Source organism: Denticeps clupeoides, chromosome 11 (genome assembly GCF_900700375.1).
Source record: "Denticeps clupeoides chromosome 11, fDenClu1.1, whole genome shotgun sequence".
Classification (NCBI taxonomy): Eukaryota; Metazoa; Chordata; class Actinopteri; order Clupeiformes; family Denticipitidae; genus Denticeps; species Denticeps clupeoides.
The window spans coordinates 18340874-18367571 of NC_041717.1; the positions used below are offsets into that span (position 1 = coordinate 18340874).

General features: G+C 43.6%; 2 protein-coding genes across 2 annotated transcripts in view; one reads left to right on the forward strand and one right to left on the reverse strand.

Annotated features, from left to right (window-relative positions):
* The window catches only part of slc15a4 (solute carrier family 15 member 4), a 31889-nt gene extending 25326 nt beyond the window's left edge, over positions 1 to 6563 (forward strand). Inside the window, exons 8-9 of the mRNA XM_028995265.1 lie at positions 2783 to 2941; positions 5604 to 6563. Of these exons, the coding sequence (XP_028851098.1) occupies positions 2783 to 2941; positions 5604 to 5761 (317 nt within the window). The 3' untranslated portion in view covers positions 5762 to 6563. The remainder of the gene's footprint in view (positions 1 to 2782; positions 2942 to 5603) is intronic.
* Positions 6564 to 9467: 2904 nt separating this feature from the next.
* The window catches only part of LOC114799718 (transmembrane protein 132C), a 111846-nt gene continuing 94615 nt past the window's right edge, over positions 9468 to 26698 (reverse strand). The window contains exons 6-10 of the mRNA XM_028996527.1: positions 23817 to 24028; positions 18102 to 18375; positions 17677 to 17868; positions 14285 to 14857; positions 9468 to 12807 (exon numbers count right to left, since the gene is read on the reverse strand). Coding sequence (XP_028852360.1) covers positions 12196 to 12807; positions 14285 to 14857; positions 17677 to 17868; positions 18102 to 18375; positions 23817 to 24028 — 1863 coding nt within the window. The 3' untranslated portion in view covers positions 9468 to 12195. The remainder of the gene's footprint in view (positions 12808 to 14284; positions 14858 to 17676; positions 17869 to 18101; positions 18376 to 23816; positions 24029 to 26698) is intronic.

Genomic DNA, 26698 nt, shown 5'->3' on the forward strand with positions numbered 1-26698 from the left:
TGTGTATTTGACAATCGCCATGTAGAAGTGTCATACCTGCATTCCAAACATGTATTTTATGTATATTTATGTATTCTGAATACATGTACAGTAATGGAATACATGAATGAATGCATTTTCCAAAGTATTTTGCCCAAACCTGCATATAGTTGCGTGTCTAGGATGTGTGTCCTTACCGCCGTGTCCCACTGAGACACGTAGAACGGCTCCTCCAGGCGTGTGTGTTCTCGACCACGGTATGCAATTCAGAGGCATGGACAATGGGGAGCCCTAAAATAAACCTCATCCATCCACCCCCATCTTGCTTCTTCCCTCGGGGGAGCCACTGTAGAGCAAATCAAGAGTACCGCCATTCTCAGGAAGTGACAAATGGCCTCAGATTACCCCAAAAAAATGTGTGTGCGTTGGGTGGGGAAGGGGGGTTGGCCTTATTCTGTTAGAGTAAATCCTGTCTTTCCTCCTCCCACTTTGCACAAGTCTCCAGAGTGAAGGTGTCCCAGGTGGCATCGGGTTTGTTTGGGGTGGGGAGTCCAGTGGCACCGCGGTGCGCCCCAGGCAGGTGAAGTTACGTATCCCGCTCCTTCTAAAGGTTAAAGGCTAATGTTGTTTTCCAACAGAGACAAACTTCACCCTCCAACACAAGGCCTGCAAGGGGGAGACAGGAGAACATTAAAAAATGCTGTAAAAACTGGGGGTTGCCTTTAAATAAAGGTTTTGGCACGCTGCTCCAGCTGCTTTAACCCAGAGTCACTCCACCTCCTCCAGACAGAGAATTAATTTGTCTTCTGTAACATCCTCGTCTAGGGGTGTAGAGCGGTTTCCCAACCATGATCCTGGAGGAACATCTGTCAAGACGTCTTCTCTCCAACCCTACCTTAATTAGGCTCTGGTGTTTCTTTATAGCCTAATAATGAGTGAGGCAGGTTGTGAAGCCATGTTGGGTTTGAATGAAAACTTGCTGGCAGACGTTCCTCCAGGACCAGGGCTGGGAAACACTGGTGTAGAGGAACGTGACCATGATGGGTTTGGGAAAGGGGTAGTGAGACAAACTGTACAAAAGTGCATTTTCTTACTGCGAGGTGAGCCATACGCTGAGGTCAACATGGTCCCCAGGGTTTTCTTTGGTGGAGGAGGCATCACCAGTCAGGTTATTTTACATGGCCCAGTCACTGCACGTTCTTACCTAAGAGACATCATAGAACCCATCATCATCCCCCAATTCCGCCAGCACACCCCCAACTTTCTGTTCATGGATGATAATGCTGAATTGTCACAGCTCGACTTGGAGTTGGAGTGCCTCATATGGTACGTCCATAGAGCACGTCTGGGACCAGTTGAAGGAGAGACTGAATGGTCGTACCCCACCACCACGTGACCTGGCAGAACTGCGTGTAGCACTAGTGGAAGAGTGGAACGCATTGCCTCAGAACAACATCATGACGCTAGTGAGGAGCATGAGACGTCACTGTCAGGCTATCATTGCGGCAAATGGTGGAATCACCTGCTACTGACATTGAGCTCTGCTCAATAATCTCTGTTATTGTCTATATTTTGGGGGTAAAAAATATTAAACTAATGTAAATGGTGTTTCCTGTCATACATTATTAGTAATATCAAATGGAACTTTTACTTAGTTCATTAAAATTCAGAGCAAATTGGAAAAGCACTCATGCAAATAACAATAATCATTCTGCTATTCAGACTTACAGACTTATACTCTACCTGCTGTGTCTCTGGTCATGTCAAATCAGCAGAAATCCTTTCTCCGACTGGATCCCAGTAAAATGGTGTGACGCCGAGTTCAGGGAGGGTATTTATTCTGTGATTGTGGGTCTGAAAGAATGAATTGATTAATTCCTCCCTTCCCCTCCTCAGCAACGTTAATACAGTCTGACTTGCGGCGGCGAGGGCTCTCATTTACAACATCACAGGCCTGCCGCAGCATGAAATTAGTTCTACCTGCAAGCTAGACCACTCCACACCCAACCCCATTCATCTCTCTGTTTTTGTCGTTCTTCCACTCACCCATGATTTCACTGATTCTTCCCTCCGTTTCTGCATTCTTCGCATTCTGCATAATTATTATTTTCGCTCTGAGGAGAAGGAGAATTCACACTATGAGTGAATATCCAGGGCTGGGTGTGCTACAGTTCCGGGAATTACCCGGAACATTTTTCTAAAAACATTATGAAATAATGGACTAAGCAAAACATGACGATCACAGGTTATTAGGACCCTATTAAAGTATTAGGGCCCTCTTCCATTGAGAAGACTGAAGAAGGTCCATAAAGTTTTTCAAAATATTCTCTCTGCCAATTTGAAAAAGAATAGATGAAATAATAACCTATTTCCTAGGGCTCAGAAATAAATGACAGAAAATGTGATTAGAATTTAATTTAACAGGGCGAGCTAATGAGCCATGTCTGTGATTTAACCTTAATTGTACTGAAATAAGCAATTCAATTAAATTATTCTCAATGGGTAAGACCTACTCTATCAAAATACTGTCTGTGTGTGTGTGTTAGTGTGTAATTATCATTATTATCATTGCATAATAGTATTACACCATGTACATTTAGTATGTTACTTGTAAAGCTGTTGCTGCACAGTGGTTTTTAAAGGTTACATTTTAAACTGAACTTTCTGGGGTGACTTCTTCTCATTGGAATATGAGAACATGGTTAATGATCTGGATCTGTTGCTATGACTTCCATACTTGCGTTGAAGATTGTGTTCTTATTCTGTCTGTGTGTGTGTGTGTGTGTGTGTGTGTGTGAGACAGGGCTGGAATTCGCCTATTCTGCTGCACCGCGCTCCATGCAGAGCGCCATCATGGGGCTCTTCTTCTTCTACTCTGGGATTGGCTCCTTCGTGGGCTCCGGCTTGCTGGCGGTGGTCTCGCTCAATGGCATAGGCTGGATGTCTTCACACAAAGACTTTGGTAAGAAGCGCCGATCCCCAGAAACAGCGCAGTGATGCCACAAAACAACGCTCACACATTCGCTTCCAAGAGAGTAGTGAGAGCAGCAGTGCTGTATGGCCTGGAGGTCAGGCAGGAGCAGATGAAGATGTTGAGATTTGGTTTGGACACATGCAGAGGTGAGATGCTGAGCATGCTGGGAGAAGGATGCTGAGGACGGAGCTGCCAGGCAACAGGAAGGCCTGAGAGGTAGAACTGTAATCCGGTTTTAAGAAGTTAGAATTCGCCCGAGACCGTCGTAATCCGACCTGACCTGACCCGACCCTCCCCAACAAGTACAGATTTTTACAAGACTAAGAAGGAGAGGTAATGTTCGGGGGGGAAATCGCAACAACGCGCAAAACACTTTTACCAATCAATGATACAAATGTACGAGCAGCGAATCATGCGGAAAGGATCGGTATTAAAGACCGGATCATTTACCACACGACTCAAATGGTGGGCCGGGTCAGGATTTACGGCTCTACTGAGAGATGACGTGGTGCCAGAGGGCCTGCAGGGGGTTTGGTGTGAAAGAGGAAGATGCGGAGGACAGAAGGACGCGGTCGATCCGCTGCGGCGACCCCTAACAGGAGCCGCGAAAAAAGTACGGTGATTAAAATCACCTTCAACGGCACACAAAGTTGAAACTGACAGATTCCATGAACGGCAGGAATATTACTGTTCTGTTACTGTTTAAAAACGCTGGCTGTATTGCTCACTGGTTTTTGTTAAAATTAGAATAAAATTTTAGTTTGTTCATAATTTTAACGAATGTTAATGTAAAAAAAAAAAAGTGAAATTGTATTGTTTCGTTTAGTCACCTAATAATTCTGCACATTAATATTTGCTTAATAATTGTGCAGACATCTTTTCCTCTGAGAATGTTCACACCTACCTTTCCTTAACAAAATAATCTTGCTTGAGGTGAATGAACGTTTTGTTTTATTTTACGATAGATCCTCAACGCCGCCATAACACACGGTGTGTTTGGCCACATATAGGTTACACACATCAATCAGAAGCAGGATGTACACACTCAGAAGCATGCGGGCGGAGGCATAAAAGCCCCGAGCGCGAGCAGCAGCAGACGCGGGCGGAGTCGCGCGGCCTCGCCGCTGACAGCCGCACCCTTTTATCACCGGCCGACTCTCTCTCTTCATTCATCTCCCGCTGGTGGGTGGCGCTGCGGGAGGGTTGGAGGTGCTGGTGTTTCTCCGGCTCGTGACAGCGAGTGGAATAAACAAGAGATCGGTGCAGAGGCTGCAAAACTCACACACACACACACACACACACACACACTCTCTCCATTAATCACCACCTGCGGGGCTTGATTACACAGCTATGTCCTCGCAGAGTAAAGCCAGGCTTCACACACACACACACACACACCCCACATGCTGGCTATAGGTGTGTGTGTTCTGCAGCCTGTCTTCTCGTGCGAGTTCAGAAGCAGCTGTAAGAGCCCTGACCCTGGAGGTCCCCTGTCTGCTGCCTCGGGAAATGTCAGCGTTTTAATGCTGACCCCCGGGGGCCGGGGGAGGAAGTGACAGGGACCAAAAAAAAAAAAAAGGGACCGTTGAGTAGCAGCTGCTCCATGTAGACAGACAGCGAAGCGGACGTTCGCTCGCATGGGTTTCTGCTCATCGCCGTGGTGCTGTAAGGTTCTAACAGGCCAGGTCACTTTCATCATCGTGTTCAAGAAGTCCGGAAAGTTCACAGGCCTCAACCAACAAACGCAGACCTTCGTTTTACAATCCACAGTCAGCACATTCTAAACCAATTCGGTGAAAATTAGCTTGGGAACAATGCAATTATTTTTTATTATAACTATTATTCAAAGAACCACACAGATTTAGAAACCTTGTGTACTAGAACAGTTCTTTTTTTTTCTGTCCATTGCGTGCTGTAAATATAACGGTACTGGACACTCCTGCAGCGTGTCTATGTGCCGATGGTTTGGTTTGGTGACCAGCGCGCCTCGTTTTTCCTGTGGAGTAATCGCCTCGCCGTTTAAGCACTTGGCATCAGACAGCGTGTTAACGTCCAGGTTTCATCAATCATTACGGAGGCGAAATGGCGAACCTTGCGTTTCCCAGCAGCTTTTCTCTGTCTGGGTGTGTTTTACTGATAAGTCTTCATATCGATTGGCACCCTCTCCACTGACAGCTCTGTGGAGGCCAGAAATGATATTTTAAGGCTGTAAAGTGGCAAAAACGTGTGAATCTTGTGATTGTGAGCGCAGTCTGCTCTTTTAATGAGCGCTCTGAGCTCTTAATTGTGTTCACCGCCACCGCTACTGCTGCATTTTTTCACTGACAAAAGCTTGTTAAACAAGTAACGGTTAATCATGATTCATTCATCGATTAATACGTGATTATTTCATTTCACTGATTAATTTTTACCAGTAAAGTATACAAGAGACCACAAAACGGATACATTTTCGCTGAGCCAGAGCGAGCCAAATAAATAAAGACTCATCCTTTCACCCTCCTGTTTTCCCAACTTCTCCTGTTTTCCCGCGGTGTTCACCTCCATTTCTCTTCCTGTCACCGCTGCCTGCAGTTCATCTTCTCCCCTCCTCCTCCATCCGTCTCCCTCCACGCTGACGGGCCCTGACACTCTCCCATCCCTCTCTCCGCAGGCAACATCAACGAGTGCAAACTCAACTACTACTTCTTCCTGCTGGCGGGCATCCAGGGCCTGACTCTGCTCCTCTTCCTCATAATCACCGTCAAGTACGACCGGCAGAAGGCTCGCCCCGCCGGCAGCCACCGGCCCTCGTTCAGCAGCTCGTCGTGACCCCGCCCCCATTTTACCGAGAGAGGCGGTATAAATCTCACGGCTCGTCGGGAGCGCCGGATTATTTTTTATTTTTTTTAGTGTGTTTGCACGGTGTGAACAAGAACAGTTTAACTGTCAAATCCGGACTGGGCGAGGATTGTGTGTGACTGTTTGTCTTTTTATTCTTGTATTTTTTAGTACTAATGTCAGCTTTTTGGGGGTCATGTTTTTGCTTATTTGGTTGGAATCTACTGAAGATTTTTAAAGGTTGGGAGGCCGTGGCGAGATGGTGAGCAGGATGCTTCCAGATGTTCATACACCAGCACTCCAAGGTTCATCCTTAACTTGACCCCCCTGACCCCTGTGTGAACTTGTGGGTGGATTATCCTTGAGCCGGTTCCAGACCTTCGGAAAGAGCCTAAACTGGGAAAGAAAGTAAGTCACCTGCAACCAGGATGGAACTCAAATCAAGCCAGCGTATATACGAGGGCTGAAGTGCTTCCTCTGCGGTTACTCTGCCTAAAGAATCGTTGTTAAAACCCAGACCCGTGCCTCACTGTGTTTCTCCCACAACGCTGAACACTGTACACTGTTCCACGTGGAACCAGAAGCAAATGTTCTAGGTCATAAATGCGTGTTAATGCGCTCAGATCTGCGTTTGTGTTTTTGTGTTTTCCTTTCGTGTTGATTTGGCTTGGATTTGTGGATGAATGAAGTGGCTCAGACACGCCAATAAAGTGCAAGTCTGTTTATCTGTGTGTTTAACTTTGGTGAGAAGCTTCACCAATCAGAACTCTCAAATTAAAGCGCTGATTATCTACCTGCATGCTTGGTTTTGTAGAAGTCGTGTTGCCAGGTTGGGCAGTTTTGAATTAGATTTTTTTTTAATATAGCTAATAAAGAGTGGGTAATTTGTGTCACATTTTTTTGGACTGTGACATATCTGGCAACTCTTTGTGTACTAAACTTGCACTTGTGACATGGGAGAATATTTGAATTGTCAAGAGTGAAGAAGTCAAGTCTGCAGGCCTGTCCCATCTTACAGTTTGTTAAAAAAAATTAAACGTTCAAAGTTAGTCTTTCAAGTTACATAGATATAATGCACAGATAAACTACCAATGTGTCCCTGAGTAAGACACATAACCCTGAATGTCTCCAGGGGGGGACTGTCCCTGGATAAGGGCATCTGAGAAATGCCAGAAATGAAAATAATTTCTGGTAATGGTAGCGCTTTGAAACAGTCAAGGTGAGAAACCAGCTTCCCATCACCGGAGCTTCATTCTGTTCTTCACTCCACAGTTTGCTGAAGTCCTCTTCTTTCAACCCCACCTCGTCTTGGATGACATGATCTCTATTTTCTGACAGGGTGGTCTGTCATTCCACTGAGACAAAGGAATAAATGATGATAATTGATCGAGATCAGCGTCATTACTGAAAGCATGCAGCACCAAACAAGAACAAAATACCAGAGGACTACGGGAGGAAACCGGAGAGCCGGAGGAACCCTGCACCAACACAGGGAGAGCATGCAAACTCAGCTACATGTTAAAGAACAAAACCCCGTAACTCAGGGTTCTTCCGATCCGGCTGGAGTGGTAACAGAGGGGCTCCGTAGACAGCAGTGTGGTGCTATGTCCAAACATGGACATGGGCTTTGTCTGGAACCTGGGACTCCGCTGAAGTCTACTGGTCAAGTAATGTTCTCCTCCCCTCAGAATCACCTTCATTTACTTCCTTTCAGCGTCATCATTATTGTTGTCATCTTTGTTGGAGGAGATTTTGTGCCTCAACTCCAGTTTATAGCCACACCCACGACCCAGAAGCTCCCAGAACTCTGCCTTAAATCAACACGACGCATGACATTGCACACTCTCTCACACACACACACACACACACACACACACCAGTGTCCCATCAATCACTCCCAAGCGTGATGGCCAAATTCCTCCCCCGGCTCCTCCGCCCTTCACAGCTCAGAGGCAGCGTTCTGACCACGGTCCCAACAGACCGTCCAATCAGCCCCCCCTGCGCAACGAGGGAGAGAGCAGCCATTTATCACCATGCAACAGAGACACGAGCAGACGCAGGAGAGCAGGACGGGGCAGAGGGGACGACATAACATGCCACGAAGACAAGGAAGTAAAACACCGACAGTCACGCCAGTGTTCAGGTTCCACTGGGAATTTAGCACGTGGGCCCGGGATCAGGGGTCTTCGCGATTCACGGAATAAACTGTGGCTGCTTGCTAATTATCGGTATCTTGGAATAGATGCCTAGAGAATAGAGAAACTAGAGGCCCACCCAGACCTTTTACAAAAATGACTGACAGCTTTCGTGCACCCTTCTTAAAAAAAAAAAAAAAACAGACAAACAAGATTTCATACAAACATGCAAAAGAAAAATGTCAGTTCTTTTTCCCAAGAAGGACGTGTTTTTACAAATCCTTTGACAGAAAAATGGCCACATGCGCAAAATTATGACAAATGTGGCGCAAGGCCACGCCCCCTCCCTTTCAACCTCATTTCCCTATGTAATCTCTGTTAGTTATAGACCTCTCGGGACTATGTTCATCATTCCAAAATCGCTGAGCGTCCCCAAAGACCTACTTGCTTTCGCGAGACCTGAACTTCTGTGTGCCGATTGGTCAGTCGGACTCCTTTCGGTACCAAAAGCACTTTTCTGCTCAGTGTGTCACCCTTGACACAGATTATCTGATCTATATTAGGAAGGAAAGGATTTGTCTCTCATGTTCCAAAAGCAGTTTAATCCACAGAGATCAGCAACAAAATGACGACTCACTGGTTTTGGAGCCCAGCAACTACAGTTCTGCACCTGAGCAAGACCATCATTCTGGAAATGAAGACTGAAAGAGGGATGAAGATGATGCTCAGCATTATTCATTTACACCCTGATCATCAATTACAGTAAAACAGGCGACTTTAAAGGCAAAGTCCCATTTGCTGGATCTGAAGACATGATTATGAATTTATGTCCAGGTTAGCTGGGCAACATTGGCGTTTATTCTGTGAATAATTTAGCTTGGAGGATCAGAGTGGAAATGCCACATTAGCATGGAATAAAAATCATTATTTTGTCCTTCTGCCCTTGGCAGTATCGTGGGCGGAGCTTTGGTGGTTGGGAGGCTAGTAGCCAGCCCTAGAACGTAAATCTTCAAATTTGCTCCTGCATCACGTGATTGATGAAGGTGAGTGTCGCAGCACTCGGCATGATGCCAGGTTGGCCAAAATTCACAGGGCAGAGCCTTTGTGGGCCACCAGCACAGGGATAAAAAGAGCTAACTTTTACATCATGAGGCTTCGTCCATTAAATCAATTTCCATGGTCCATAAAATAAAAATTGTCTTTTTAATTTGATTTGTAATTTCATTTGTAGAAGCATGCAATTTAAGTGCTTTTCTCTGATTGTGCAAAGCATTATGGTATAGGAAGGACCAAGAAAGGATTCGTCATATGAGTCCTTCTTGCTTGTCGAGCAACTTATGTGACATTTGGTCTTCAGATGCGTGCTTTGAAGAATCTGACCCCCAAATTAGAACTTTAGAACTAAGTCTTTACGATTAAATTAGTTATGACTGAAATGTGTATAAAGGGGAAAAGTAACAGGCTCTTCATTCTCAGTTATGTGAATTCATCTTAAAGTTCAATCTGTTAATTTGTTTTATGGTTTTCATACAACAGACACACAATGATGACTCGAAACTATATTTTTCTATTATCAACAAGTTTCCATTTAATCAATATTTTAACCTCCAGTACTAATATAGTACAGTTCACTGTAGTACAGAGTTTTTGGTTTCTGAGCAGAAGAAGCTCTCAGACTGAAGATGAAGTAGTTCGGCTTGCCTCTTCCAAAACAAATAGTCAACATACCACAAAGAGGCTGAAAATATGGTGTTAATAATCCATCAGGCGTTACAATCATCGGAAACATCGGAAACACAACGACTTTCAACATCTGCTCATGGGTCTACAATATTCTTATTTATCACGTGTTCAGCTGAACTCCTTCAGGCAAAAAGCTTATTGTGGGTTAACACATTCTCCTATCTCATAAAACTCATCATAATCCATAAATCCATCTACCAACATAAATAACACACAGAGAAATATTATAGTGACATTATTTGTTTATTCAGGTGGCTTCATAAAATACCAAACTCTTTGGAGATTTACGTTTCTACTTGCACATTTATTTACTTTTAATAACAGACAGTAAGGTCTAACTGTGGTAGTCCTTCAGATAATTATCTGTATTTTTTTTTCATTAATATTGCATTTCCTGCTGACTAGCCCACTCCTATTGTGTGGATATCCCATAATAGCTTTTAAAAACAGCTTTTATTCATATGCAAGGAATTTGATTCTCAAAAAATGATCTGACTGCAGCACATTGTCATTTGTAATTAATTTTTTTTTTGTTGGAATTTGTGTGCATGTGTGTGTCGGGGGTGGGGGCAGGGGTCCCTTTTGAAATTGACCCTCTTGAACATCACAGGAATACTCGGTGGTAACATCTTAAATGACCATATTGTCCCAAATATATTGCATGTGTGTTTTTCCAAAGTGTGTCTGAAAAAGTTGTGCTACCTTATATTTGCAATATAGGTAGATGGCACCAAAAACAATGTTTTAATATGCTGCATGCTATAATATTTAAAACTAGTGTGGGAAAAATGCTCAGGATTTAATAGTTTGTTCACACATATATGGGTGATGTCACGCGATGTCAAACTGAATTGTGGGATTGTCGCTTCGCTTTGCTTGTTTTGCTCGGGGCAGAATATTTCAAGTACGGAGCAAGCGCCAGCCAATGAAATTTTACATAACAAACGCGATGGCGAAAGAGTCGGGTTTATTGCGGGTTAAGCGGCTCTGTTGTCATGAGTGGGAAACAGCGATTGGTTGCCGCTCCTGTGCTTCCTGCATGACAGACACGCCGTCCTCAAGCATTGACAAGACGTTTGAGTGAACAGTAAACAAAATGCAGCTACGTTAATGGTGTTCATTTATTTTAACAAGTTAAATATGCTAAATTGATCACAGCGATTAACATCTTAACAGCCCTAGGTTTAATATATCTGCTCACGTTCAAGCCAATAAGGTACACGGTACACGGTGCATAAATGTTGTTGCTTTCTGCATTACATTTGCAGTCTTGTATTTTTGTTGTGTGTTCTGTTGTGATTTTGGTTGTGTTATTCCATACTGTCTTGTGAACGCTGCACAAAGTCATTGATCTCTATTTCAATTTCCAACTGTTTCCATTCAGTTACTTTATGTGACTTTATGTTCTCACTTCTTGTCACCTTATACAGTACAGGCCAAAAGCTTGGACACACCTTCTCATTCAATGTGTTTTCTTTATTTTCATGACCATTTACATTGGTAGATTCTCACTGAAGGCATCAAAACTATGAATGTTCATCCAACCAATCTAAATGTCAGGAAAATCAAGAAAGCTAATTGAATGAGAATGTGTGTCCAAAACTTTGTCCTGTACTGATAGATGCTAGACTGATAGAGCGTTGTTTAAAGTGAAAGTGAAGTGATTGTCATTGTGAAACACTGCAGCACATCACATGGTGACACAACAAGATGTGTCCTCTGCATTTAACCCATCACCTAAGTGAGCAGTGGGCAGCCATGACAGTTGCCCATGGGGCAGTGTGTGGGGACAAGTCATTGGCACCATTGGCACCTCAACCTTACGTTTAAGGGTCCACTTCTTTACCTGCAAGGCCACCACTGCCCCCCCCCCCAAAAATGGCATGTATTTTTAGAATGTCATGTGGCTTGTTGTTAAATGTTTTGTGACCTTTAAATGCAGGTTAAAAAATTATATTTTTCACACCATTCTTTTAACTGACCTTCGTTAAATATGTTCACGTTTCTGTGAAGTCTTAAATGAGCAAAATATAAATGGGAGCAGAATGTGGCATTCCTCGAATGCACGCCATTCACATTTTTATCACATTTGAGCATTTCTCTTGTGACAGACTGAGACTGAATTCTGCACATGAACCATTTTCAGGCAGACAGTACAGACCATTCAGTTTTATGAACAAACAAGTTAACACTCAGACAAAAAGAATAGCGGCCGATTTATTACAATAACAGAAAACGAACGAGCGTGAACTAGTTCATTTTCATTTGCATGAACTGCATTTTAAGCTAGTTCTTTTGCGAACTAGTGAACTGGCGCAACACTGCACATGTACAAGCCTTTCTCTGTCAGAGTTTGGGAAAGTCCTCGTTGAATCTACAAAAGAGACAAATAGTAATTCTACAGTAGTATAGAAAAAATAAGGAGCAACTTTGTTTGCTGAATTGTTTTGTGTGCTGCTCTCGGTATATTTCGCTTTAAATCCTCGCTCTCTGATCTGAAAGCCATTTGAGTGACAGCTGCAGTCAGCATCTTTTTTTTAACCGCCACTACGCCACCTCTTTCGGTGTGCTGTCACTCAGCCTCTCCATGTAGGTTTGCAGCTCTTTGGATTCTCCAATGTTCAGGTCAGGACACACCCACTTAATGTCCATGTCCGTCTCCGGGCTCGTGCTCTCCCCCACCACTGTGGTGAAGGTGGTGAACTTCACCCGCTTCCTCTTGCTGGTTGGCGAGTCGCCCTTGGCGTCCTTGCGTGCGGGGCTGCCGTCGGCCGGGCTGTGCACCTGGCTCTGCACGTGTGTCTGCACGGCCGCCCCGTTGAGGAGCTGGCTGCCCTCCTCCAGGCCTCCAAGGGTGCTGTCCATCATGGTGGCGCCCTCCTCGGCCTGCGGGGAGGGGCTGAGCTCTAGCTCGTTGCCCAGCCACACCCAGTCGTGGGCGTGGTGGTTCACGCTGTCCTGGCCTTCGATGGACAGCTCCTTGCGCTGGTACTTCAGTGTGTAGGAGATGCAGTTGATGAGGAAGACCAAGATGGCCAGGCAGAAGACGCCCAGCAGGGCGTACATGCCGATCTCCAGGTCGCTAAGGCCATGCTGGGTCTGGAGCAGGTCGCTGCTGCTGTCCTCCTGGTTTATACTGTGCCCCCGAGGCAGGTCCACCTGGAGAAGAGAAACAATCACCACGATGACACCAAACTTGGCCATCCTGGAACATACACACACACACACACACTCACTGACACACCTACTGTCAATGGATGGAGAAACATGAGAGCAGGAGAAACTGGAGAACCCAAAGAAAACTCACGCCAACATGGGAAGAACATGCAAACTCTGCACACATTGAGAATGTAAGGTCTGAGCTGAGATAAGAACTCACAATCTTGGAGGTGTGAGTCCACAATGCTAACTGCTGCACAACTGTGTGGCTCCTATTTATCCACACCTATCAGGCCCAAAGACCCAGCCCATATCTGAAAACTTTTTTTGTTTTATTCACATTTTTGTGATTACAAGGTTTACAGCAAGGTACCGTAGAAATACTGATTCAGCACACTTTTTTTTAACGAAAATAGTTGATAATGCTGGAATAAATCCTTATTTCCTTAAGACAAGCAAAAAAGGCTGACAGAGAGATAAACTTGACATTTCTGAAGGATATCTTGGGTTTATCTTTTAGAATGGACGCGGTCTTTGGTAGCGATGGTCACAGGATGGCGCGGCGGTTAATGTCCTGGCCTCACACCACCAAGGTCATGAGTTGTAATCCCTTTTCTGGCTTTGTGTGTGTTTCCATGCTCTCCCCGCGTTGCCATGGGTGTGAGTGACTATGAGTGAATGTCCCAAGGGGGGCTCCGGAAGCCGCGACCCAGATCTCGATTGAATGGCTATGGACAGAGTGAGTGAGTGATGGTCAGAGATACTGAGGCTGAGATTGGAGAGATGATGTAGGGTAAGACGCTAATATGACCACAGCTGGAAGTGGGAATGCTGATGTGAAGGTCAGAGAATGCTTTTAATTTTGGTTCCTACAGAACAAAAGGCTTAGATCTAATTAATAACTGGTTTGAAGCATATAGAAAAACAATGATGCAGTCATAAACTTTTTATTGAGATAAAGCTGAATGTTACATTTTATTAATCGTCTATATTTGATTTCTCTCTGGCACTTTTTAGCCTTTAGAAAATCATATATGAACAGTCTTCCTATAATGTATAAATGTAAAGGGAAACGTAACGTAGACATATAATAAATCTTAACACTTAATAAATGTTGAAAAAGCATCAAAATATATCTGAAAATATATTTTTAATTATCATCAATAATATTTCAAAAGAATAAGATAAGAGGGATAAGATGATCCTTTATTAGTCCCACAAGTGGAAAATTATTGGAATCATAAACAATGTTATTTACTGTTCTTCTTGAATTTGAAATATTTTTTCCTCTCCAGAACAACTCAAATTGTCTCTGTTTAAGTTTGATGACAAAAAAAATTGTATTTCTTCATTTTGGTTGTTTTAACGGCTTTAAATCCCTGGAGAAGCTTTGTAACCACGAAAATCTGAGAGAGTTGGGGAGTTTGATATGGAGAGATGGCAACCAGAGGAGTGGGAGATTGGAACGTGGCCTCACCTGAGCTGGGAAGTCAGAGTTGATGGGAACTTGACTCCCATCGTCTGACAGCTTGTCCCCGCCGGGCCTCGGTATGAAGGTGGTCTTGGTGGTGGTGGTGCTGAATCTTCTCATCACCCTGTCCTCCATGTCGGAGATGGAGCTGCCGTAGTAGTGCGTGTCGTGTCCCGGCCACTCATGAGGTGGTGAGGGGAGCTTAGGTCGTCTGTCTCCAGACCGGATTTCCTGCTCATAGCCGTCTTGTCCGTAGTCGTTATTGCCCCCAGGGCCCTGTGCTGGGATCTCGCTGGGGCCAAAGTGCACGTGGATGTTGTAGTTGCTGGAGGCCAGCAGGCTGCGCCGGGGCTTGACCTTCTGGCAGGTCTCCCGGACGGTCATGTCCACGCGGAGAAGGGGACCCAGGCCCTCGGATTCAGCACTGATCGCTGGCCAACTCCACCCACCCTCTGTTCGCACTGACACAACATCCCCATCCAGAGACGTGGCAGTCAGTTGGAAGGTTTCATGGTCGTACAGGTCCAAAGGTGCCATGGAGCCATCACTGAAGTGCAGCCAAGCACTGACCAGCGCCTCCTGCAGGACAGACAGGTTATCCACATTACAAAAATGAGCTCAACATCGCCCCAAAAATTAGACGACGCTCCTTTTTCGAGAGAAATGTTTGAGTAAACCATCCTTTTATACTGGAAACTTCTTTAACCATGTAGATTTAAGTCACATTTAAAATGATGTATCATGCAACAGCAATATCATTTTAACAATATAATGCCAATAAATGCACCCTTACAATCGATAAATGAAGGCACAATTAATTTTGGAATAAAAAGTCCAAAGAAACTGCATGTAAACTATGTGAATTCTACTAATCTGGCAATTTGATTGGCTCATTTAAAACACACATTACAAAATATCATATTGGCTATTTTGTTTATACATTTATCCAGATGAACTTCAGTTTAAGGAGAAATATGAGTAAGTGATTAAGTATCACACATCATAAGGATATTAAAAAGAAGTCTGTGTGCTAAGTTAATCTTTTAACCATCAGATTGAGTTCAGGTTTAATCCACTGATTTTTCCATATCATTGCTGTAGTCTGGGAGCGCAGCAGCAATGGGCCACAGCACTGTTCATAGATGAAGAGACCTTATAAAAATGTCCCCCAGTGCTGGAAATGCAAATGAAAAGAGGGATTAAGCACACACAAAAACACACACACACACACACACACACACTTTCTAAAGCCCATCCTGGCTCTTCACTTAAAATGAAATCCCTGTGCAGCTGTGACAGCAGTAAAGAAATCCCACCACCCAGCCGACGGGAACACAATGCAGAGAAGTTCTGCACGAGAGAGACAGATGCGATAAAAAATAACTTTCCTCAAGGTCTGCGGGTTATTTGCTTAGATCTTATTCCTGCAAATTAGGAACAAGTTCACCCACACAACTAGCGATCCATGTGCCTAAATACCAGACACAATCGGAATTTAGAGCACGAATTCCTAAAAACAAACTGTATGGACGTAATAATGGAACAGCGAAATTCTGCACATTGTCAACAGCAAGACCACCAGCCACATATTCGGGCTTGTAATGTTTCACAAGGGTTTTTTTTTTTTATACAGCATAGAACAAGCCGTTCAAGAGCCACGTTTCTTCAAAAATCTCAATCAGCTAAAGTCAAAGACAAAGTCACAAATAAGATGTAATTCTTGGCCCGTAGCACGCGCAAAGAAAGCCAGGCTTTTAAAAAGCTTTACTTGTCGGGTCAGCTCGGGTTCGAGCCAGTACAGCAAAGTAAAAAAGTACAAGCAATCTGGCAGCAATGTAGGTTGTCTCACTTAAAACACTCACATTGTATCTACTGGTATTCCTTTATTTTAGTCTAGACACATGAATATGAGACAACACAACCTTTTCAAATGTAATTGAAAACTACAATTACAATTAATACTACAATACACCCCTGTGATGAACATTCATAAACATTCCACCTGTTTTTTAATGATCTGTTGTCCATGTCCTAAATGAAAATGCACTCCGAGTTCTCAAAAACACAAGCACTGTATGGGGGGGGGGGACTGTGAAGGGATGATGGGACATTTAGACCTCCTGATACTCACACCTCTAAACAGGAGGGGTTAAAAGGTGAAAGGCTGAAGGCTGTTTTAACATGAACATCGGCACTGGCACTAATTAAATCCATTCCGAGCTCAAATCATGACACAATAAAATGTTAAAAGGTCCTGTGTGTGTCTGAGAGAGACAGGAAGACATACTTAATTACAGAGCTCTCAGCTAGGCTCCTAATTTACCTTGACACTGGTTACCAAGGGCGACTGCGTTTCCAGGCTTAATAGTTGGAATATGAGCAAAGATAAATATGAGCAACCATCAAAACCTGATGAGAGAATAACCGGAATGAATTCAATTCAAGTCCGCAGCGATTTTTATTTACCACGCTGTTCTACATTCTGTCAAAACCCATCGTACAAACAAAACGAAAAAGCAGCAATGAAGGCCTGACAAGCTCAGTTTAGGGTCGACAAGTCTCATTTTTCTCAGTGGTACCGGTGTCGGCATGACCTGCAGATATGGGTGGTCTTTTGATAGAACAACTGTCTGAAGGCTGAATATATCCATCAGTCTTTTGGGAGCAGTTGGCAGATAAGTAGATGAAGGTCTTAACAACTGTAACTGTTTATTTGAGTATTTCAGGCACAATTTGAAGGAGCTAAAAAAAATTCAAAATGATTCCAAGATAGCAACCTAAATGATCAGGATAAAGAGACATCTTTGTGGACCAAAATGAATGATGGTTATCAGTAGGACTATGACTCTCCGTGTCACAATTCCTCATATTGGATCTCATAATAAAAATCAGTCACCATGATTCTGCATGTAATAAATGCAAAACATTAATGAATATATAATCAATTTATTATATAAAGGCATTATGTATTTGCTATATATTAAAAAATATTTGTCTATTATAAAATATTTTATGTGTTTATAATTTAATGAATTTTTAAAAATTGTCAACATTTTTGTAAAAAGCATTTTTTTTTATTATTCATCTGATTGAACAAACAGTCTGGCCTGACTGAGAATATTACTTCATGAAAAAAATACTGTGACACTGGTCATCGCTGCCAGCACGGATTTTTGGACAGAACTGTAAAAATCTGTAAATCCTGAAATGCAAGTTCGAGGCCAGAACTGGCAGGAAAGCCAATAGCTGTGGTGTAACATCTACTGACACCAGCAGTGTCTGCTCTGTAGACAGTGATAGTCATTATCATGTCTGCCGTTGTCAGTTCAGTTGATTTTTAACGTGCAATCTGAGCTGCTGCGGGATTTAAAATGCTCGCCGAAGCTGAACTCGCTGACCTGTTTGGGCCTGGTGAGCACTTCCTGTGTGGTTGCCGTGGCGAGGATGGCCCGGTTGCTACCGGGGCTGAGCTGCAGGCCGAGCGACAGGCCGCTGACCAGCTGCAGCCCCAGCTCGGTGATGCTCACCCTGTTGTCCAGCACCCGCACCGACCTCTCCGCCAGGATGGAGTCAGACAGCGGGGAGAGCACCTGCTTACACACACATACACACACACACACAGACATGTTTTCAATCCTCCTTCTCTTTACCGAATCTAACCTGGGAAGAGGCTTTATTAAAGAAGAAATTTGTGAATTCTCTAAATTTCTGATGTTTTGATAATTGTGCTATTTTAGTCCAGTTATTTTTTCCAGTGTTATTTTATTTGGCTGGTAAGCACACAGACACACACACACAGACACACACACACACACACACACACCTGTATAGCAGTCATTCCAGTGTCCAGGCCCACGAGTCTCCGTCCCTGCTGCAAACGGGCGATGCGGGGCTCCTCCACCTTCAGGAAGTCCCAAACCAGCCCCGTGATGTCCACCTGCCAATCACTGCCCAGCATAAAGAGCAGGTCACCGCGCCCGTCCCCCGACTCCGCCACAAAGTGCGTGAGCACCCGCACCATTGCATTCTGGTACTGCAGTGTGCAGGTCCTCGCTCGCCGGTCTTCCTCATCGTCATCCTCACTGTCCCGTACTAACCTGGGGAAAACACATGGACTTCATTAACTAACGACATGCACAAAAAACATTTGACATCAACATTTGATTTATTTCTATTTTATAAAATGAGACCAGTGCCAAGACTTACAGATTAATTAGGTCTAACTGGGACGATTGCTTCAAATACTTCAAATATTGGTGTTTGCTGACAATACTGACATTCGATGGAGCTGAGCAACCTGTGGATGACTTCAAAAGATTTTCTAAAATAAATAATATATATCATTTACATTTTACATTAACAGCATTTATCAGACGCCCTTATCCAGAGCGACTTACAATCAGTAGTGACAGGGACAGTCCCCTCCTGGAGACACTCAGGGTTAAGTGTCTTGCCCAGGGACACGATGGTAGTAAGTGGGGTTTGAACCTGGGTCTTCTGGTTCATAGGTGAGTGTGTTACTGACTAGGCTACAACCACCCCACCATATATCAGTATTGTAGGATATTATGTAGTAAGTAGCGCTGTAAAAATGAACTATGTTATTAATATTTAACACATTAAAATAACTCCTTCACACCATTTGCATAAACTGTTAATCATTGCTTAAATACATAAATCAGGAACATGTTAGATGGAGATATTACCAGTTGCATAGACAAAAAGGTCCACATGTCCACTAATGTTTTCAATTTTTTTTTTTGTGCATTTCTCAATTCTACAGATTTTATTTAAACTAGCTTTATATTTTTGGATTCAATATTGCTCTAGTGTCTCTCCCTCTTTTTTTTGTGGCAGTCATTACATAAGCAATTTCCTCTGAGGTTAATACAGTTTTCTGATTCCGATCCTCTGGGCATGATAAAGAACCTCTGGTGCCGCAGCGGTGTCATGACGGCAGTGACGGAGCGTGGAGTGGCAGGAATTTATGTCTTTAACCCGCCATCCACGCTGTTCCACGCTGGATAGCGACGACTGGACTGGAGAACGTGGGGAGATAAGAGCGGGTCCGTCACAGCCGACTTCACGCCCTGTCGCTTTATAAACACAGGCGATTCCGTTCTAATTTTCCCCCTTTAAACTCACATAACGTGGAGTGTGAGACCATCTGCCATTAATGCCAGTCCAGTGTGGTTCCTGTACTGTTCTTTAGACAGACCACTCAGTGAACTCAACAAAATGGCATAAGGTCAGCATAAAATAGAAATATTTGTTCTGATAAAGCAACCTTCTTTCACTGCAGCCCCACCTCCATCCACTTACTAAGAGATTTTGTTTTAGTTCATTTAGGCAAATTCACGCTTTGTATTTACTATAATTATTTTGTTTAAATGCTATTTGAGTTGCTTTTCTGATAAAAGAGAAACAGAAAAAAAGTTTTATTTATCAGTTTGCAAAAATAAAGAAATATTTTCAATCATAATTTGACTGAAATGTAAATCGTATATATAAAAAACAAGTTTAGTGCATCATCACATCCTTAGTCTCTAGTGTGTGTGTTTGTGTGTGTGTGTGTGTGTGTGTGTGTGTGTGTGTGTGTGTGTGAGACGAATGGGTGCTCCTGGCCCGCTAGGTGGCACCCATTCACATGCGTGCTGGGTCCTAATCCCCCACAGGTTTTGCCTGGTTGGTAGGGGTGATTAGGATGCTTTAAAGGTCAGTCTATCCCCCACTACTGGGTCCGACAATGTCTGAGGGTGATGTTGACCCACGTTGTGCCGTGATTTTCTGTTTCCATCATGCAAGACGGTTTTCTTTCAATTGTTAAATGCTATCACGTTCATTCACAATGTCATCGTCTTTTACCCTGCATGGCATGACGGAATGCAGGGCCAGAAAGACACGCGGCCAACATCAAAAAAGAAGATGGCAAAGCGGAATATAAAAAAAAAATATGGGAAAAAAAGGGTAGAGAAATGCGGACACAAAAATTCAAGAGAATACACCACAAAACTTCAGACCGCCCGAAGCATTCAACAATGACATTGAGGTAAGTAAAGACATTAAAGTAATGTAAGTTTCTGTTTCAGAAAGCTCATGCCAACTGTGGTTAACATTAGGCCAACTGTGGTTAACATTAGTTTAGGCTAAGATTTTAGCCCGTTTTATTCCACTTGGAATACATACTTTCTATAAAGCAAGCTAAAATAAAAAAGCTAGACAGAAAGAGTAGACTAAAACTAACATAAAAAACAACTATACCCACCACCACCCAAGACATTTGTTGGGTGCCCTTGGATGATAGGTAGGGTTGAATAGGACCTTTTGAAAGTTAGTCTATCTTACACCCCCATTTTTGGTTTCTGCATCTGTGTTTTTTGTGGCCATTGTTCCAGGTTTCTTTTGGTTTATTAAAAGTCAGTTTTCACCCCTCATGGCATGACAGTACGTGTGCAAGCCACAAATGTAATACACCACAGCAGTAGTGGGGCTAATCTCAAATCTTATCTAATGCACAGAAATCCCAGCGGCCATATCAAATGGCTCAAATCTTCATTTTCTTTTTCGTGGCCTTCCTCTCTCCTCCTCCTCTTCTTCTTGACTCAACTCAAACGAACCCAATCCCGATACAGGAAACGTAAAATATGACGCAAACAGCATGCTAAAGATGCAACGCATGACCTTATCTTTAATTAAAAGCCAAAAATAACAGGAGCTGGGTTGACTCATACTGCTGAGCAAGAGGAATATAGTTTGACTGGCATTTTGGATCATTTAGGGACGTGGCGGGGGCAGTTTGGCGTGGGCGTCCACTCGGGCGCTGTCACCTTTCACAGCCTCGGCCACTCAGGGCACCGAAGTGAACGGACCCCCATCAGCAAGGTTACTCCGAGCAATCCCTGTCTCATACATACATATTTCTCTTGCAATGCATTTCTTCTGGGTGGCAAATCTTCCACATCCCCATGTGAGGACAAACAGTAAGTACCACAGTAAGTACATATTCTAAATGGTAAAGTGGATTTTTTTTTTTTTACATGTATACCATTTATTTTTAAAAACAGTATTGAGCGTAAGTAGACAAAATTCAATTGCCCCAGTGGAAGTAGGGGGAAAAAAAGCACAGTAACATGTTATTTCTGATTTGGTCCTAGTCACTCTTGCACCTAACCCCAGCAGCACCTTCCATGAAGAAACTCTCCATGTTGTAAGAGCTCGTTGAACCGGCTGCCCTGGTATAGCTGTGTCAGGTGTCCATCTCGACGAGGACTTCATTGTCCCGCCTTTCAGCAGAGGTCCTGCGCAGGGGCACACTGACAAGGTTCATTAGCCATGGCAGCCACCCACATCGCCGGGTGATTGACAGGCTTGCCGTCATGCCACAATGTGACTTGCTGTCGTAGGGTGTCACGACTGCTGGACGATGCTGCCGTTAGCGTTGGCAGCAGTCAAAAAAAATGCAACACACCCCATCAACTGGGAGCACAGCTAAAATGGTGCATGTCCATCAACCAGACATGCAGTTAGGAACCAAAGCAGAAACTCAAACCATCTTTTCTGTGTTGTGTTGTTGGTGTGTTCTGTTTTAGGTTGTTGGACGGGAGGAGCACGAGATTAGATTGGAACGTGACATTACTCAACTAGAAGTACAGAATATAGGATAGAAACTGATACATGAATGCATAAAAACTATGCTTAAGTACAGTACTTAAGTATTTGTACTTCCTTACTTCTCTTAACTTCTTACTTCCTTACACACTTTAAAAAGTAGACTGAATGTGCCCCTCTTGTCTTAAGTGTACTTAATTTAAACTTATGATGAAATATATGATTTTACATAGTACATTGCACATACTTAGTATGCTAATGTTGTATCAGTAGTGTATCCTAAATATATTTAAGTGATACTTAAAGCCACAATATATTTAAAGCCACATTTCATACACCCAGTATACTGCAGACATACTAAGAATAATAAAAAAATATATACCATGCATCCTGGGCCATTAAATGGACCGTCCACTACAAAAAAAGTACCCTTATAAAGTAGGCTGCTTAAATAATATATATTTTAATGAATCAAAATGCACTATTAAGTAATAAAGTAAAAAAACAGTTTCTAATTACACTAAATTTGAATCTTTTTACTGCTATTGATCAGTGTACTTATTTATTGAGTATGAAGTAGATATGTAATAGACATGTAGTATATGAAAATGCACAAAAACTATACTTTTTTGGCACAGTATGCTTTGGCACAGTATGCTCTGAATGCCATATGATTTCAATTAACATACTGCTCAAAAAGAAATGCAATTTTAATCCATCATACTTAAAGACAAAACAAATATGATAGAAAAGTACCTGATGATCTTAAAGTGCAGGGCATTTCACTTTATTTTCACCTGGTAAACTGGGTTCCTCCAGTTGGAAAGCTGTCTAAAAATTCCTCTTCTGTGAGGAACAAGCAGACAAGGAACTCTAAACCCAGACGCCTCTCCGCTGAGGGAGAGAGAGGGATTTGTCTCTGTTTCAACACTCCATTTATTAAGTACAGTCCCCTACGGCCACTCACCTGGGACCGCACCCTGCCCACCGCTCGCCACGGCGACAGCACATTCAAACTCACCGCACCCCATCCCCACCCGCACAGGAGCGGCAGATTCAACTCCAGACGGTGGTTATTATATGTTTCTTCTGTCCCCAGGGGATCCGACTGCTCCCGAGGGACGAGTTCTGATACCTTCAGCTTCCATTACAGAAATGAGAGGAACCCAGATTTGCTCATACAGACGGTACGATGTGAAATCAACATGCTTCTGCGGATGCATGTTTGCCATCGAACCTTTACAGGGCTCTAGACTAACATTTTGCACTGGTTGCATTGGTGCACATAAATTCTTTTCTTAGGTGCACCTGAACCAAAGTTAGATGCATCAAATTATCGACGGCATCGCATTGAACTATGCAGTTTTACAGGTTCACATTTTCTTTTTAAATCGCTGTCCATACAGGCAATATTGAAATGATTAATTAACAATCTGGTTAACATAAAATAACATAAAGGGAGTATTTTATAGAGGCATTATGCATTTTTAGCGTATCATTTCTGTCATTTTACTCTGGCTTGGGCTTGCACAGTATATGGGTGGTCAGGGAGTGTTTCGATTAGCGAAAAAATCTGAGGTGAGGAAAAAAAACATCTGCTGCCATATTAATGTTAAGCTGTAAAGTTCTTGTCGGACCCAATAAACAACTACAGTTAAGTTATACCTAATAGACCTAATTCAGTCTTTTGCACTTTAATATGTTTGCATAGTACCACCCACTTATGCAACCAGGAGCCAATTAAACGCAACCTCTGTTTTAACACTCCAACACCTATGGAGCGTTCTCTGATTAGTAGAGTGCAGCAAGATTTTTTTAAGGAGACCAGCCAGGCTGGAGATCCGTAGGATGATGTACTCATCATCACCATTTCTTGTTGAAGTGTGCAGTCTTTTGTGTGTGTGTGTTTGTGTGTGTGTGCACTACCCACCGCTGGTTGTCGCCGGTCTGTATGGGGATCCTCCAGCCCTTGATCTGGCTCAGCTCGCTGTCCGAGAGCTCGATCTGCAGCGGAAGCTGAGGGATCCACACACTCATCTCCAGCTGGGCGCTCAGGTAGCTGTAGGTGAAGTTGACCAGCGTCCGGACCCGGCCCTTCTGCTCCTTCCCGTTCACGTACACGTAGTCGCACCTGTCCGACACCTGAGAAGACAATCCAATCCACAGTAGGTAAACTTTAGGTGAATAACTTTTTGTTTCCCAGATAGACTGAAAAAATTTTAATTTGTCAGACTGATCCCTAGAGCAGTGGTTCCCAAACCCTGTGATCTTTAGCTCTTCCCACAGGGGGGAGTAGTTTCCATAAGCTTTTATTTCCATGTTCTTTACTTCTACTGTAACTCATTCATAATTGTTCACGTGAGCATACGCACTGCTAGTCCGACAGCATATTTAATGCAGCTGCTGTCAGGCTCACGTTCCTAAACACGCAACACCATGACCAAGTTTTCATTCCATTTACGGCATTTGGCAGACGCCCTCATCCAGAGCGACTTACAACGTGCTTTCAAGTTACCATCGATGAAGTGATCAGTTCTGGTTCTCTAGGACCCCCAACTATGAATACATCTATTTTATTCGCTCTGTTGTAGATTCTGCACATAAGTCAGGCAATAAGAAGGTTACAAGTTAATCTAAATATTCTCTAAAGAGGAAGGTCTTGAGCTGCCGTTTGAAAGTGCTCAGTGTTCTGACCTCAAGAGGAAGTTCATTCCACCACCGAGGGGCCAAGACGGAGAAGAGTCTAGATGAACGTCTTCCTTTTACCTTCAGAGATGGAGGGACCAGGCGAGCAGTACTGGAGGCTCGGAGTATACGAGGTGCAGTGCGAGGTGTAATAAGGGCTGTGAGGAAGGAGGGTGCTACTCCATGTTTGGCTTTGTAGGCCAGCATCAGTATTTTGAACCTGATGCGTGCAGCTACTGGGAGCCAGTGGAGGGAGCGTAGCAGAGGGGCGGTGTGGGAGAATTTGGGAAGGTTGAAGATCAGTCGTGCTGCTGCATTTTGTATGAGTTGTAGAGGTCGGATGGTACTTGTGAAGTGAAGTGCTCTGCCCGTTCCCAGTCAGATGCTTCACACAAAATTCCAATTAATCAGCTTTGTTTTAATTCCAATGCTGCAGCAGCCACAGTTCCACGAGCTCGAGGCTCATCGTCGGTTGCTGAACCGAGTCAGTTGGCTTTGCTATTTGTAAAAACAAATGCTTTTAGCTGCATGTAATCCCAGGAAGTGACCAGCAGATGGTGCCACGTGCCACACCCATCCGTGGCCTACTAGCCTTTAAAAAAAAATTGCACACGTATGCGCACGCACATTCTCAGACACACAACAACACAAACAGTGTGGGCTGAATAGCACAGCTGCCGCATCATCCTGAGCCCGGCTCGCTCATATTCAGTATAAAATCCCCGACAAAAGCCTTTATGCAACTTTAAATGCCACTACGCCGCTGAGACGAATCACTTTCTCATTTCACGTCCTTCTCCTTTCATCACGGCCTGCCTCTTTGTGAAAGCAGCACATCCACAGCTGGAGGAAAAAAGTGACTACTTAACTTCGGGTTTCGCGTTTTACGGTGAACAAGAAGGAAAATAAAGCTGAGCTGAACCAGGAAGTATCCCAGGATGCCGTACATCCTTTTCTCTTTCTCTCAGAATATGGGATACACATATGAATGTGCAAAAACAGTATTATTAAAATGAATAAAATGATAAAAAAATGCAATTAAATGCAAAATTTTAACTATATTCAATGTATATTGAATTTAGAGATATATTTGACTGATGAATATCAGTCATTGTGATACACAGCAAGCACAACACACGGTGGCAACAAATTGAATCCATCAACCTTAGTCATCAACCATGAAAGGCGCAAGGGGAGCAGTGTGTGGGGACGGTACCTTGATCAGGGGGACCTCTGTGGCACCTTGGCGGTACGAGATTTGAACCTGCCACCTTAAGGAAGTCCACTTCCTTAACTGGTCGATGTTGGTCCAAAATCTGCTTGCTAACTGTGCAGATTTCTGTGAAGATTCTCAGTCATCCAGTCATCAAACTTGTCTGAAAGTGTAGTCATGGCAACTGGACTCTCTGGACCTCTAGTGTTAATGTAGAAACGTTTCATTTTGCATCCACAGAACTTTGTCACCTGTGCAGATGTTATGGACACACCCACCAAGTATGCTTTGCTCTATAGCTCTATAGCTTAAACGCTTAATGTAAAGAAATTCATCAAACCAGTTTCACATTCCATAAAGGCCAAAGACCGCCCCTCCTCTTGTCCCCTGTGAAGTTCAGGATGTTCCGCACAGAGCCATGATGCGTATGCTGATGTGAGATCAAACTGTCACATCACAGGTTGTGGCTGATCCTGAGGATTATTCACACCTCTCCAAACACCTCGGTGCACCACAAAAACAATTGTCACCATGAGGAGCGGCCCACACCAGGGACAAGAGCTGTGTTCACAGAAAGGAAACAGTTGAACAAAGAACAAATGAAAGAACGGGAATATGAATTTGAGTGCACGTCCACGTGGGTACCCAATGCCACAGGACACCTTCAGAAAAAAACTGGGCTGGTGGTTTTAATGTTATGGCTGTATGTGCGGACTGAGTTTAGTTGAGTCTAATACTGAGTGAACCTCATCATGTTCCGGCTCTTATAGTATCACAGGCGCACAGGGATCCATTAATCAGCCTTATTAAGAGCTGGGCAGGAGGACGCTTAGCCAGAACATTAGAGCTGTCTCTGGACGGAGCGCTGGGAAATTAATGACACATCAGACAGATACAATCAGGAGGCAACATGA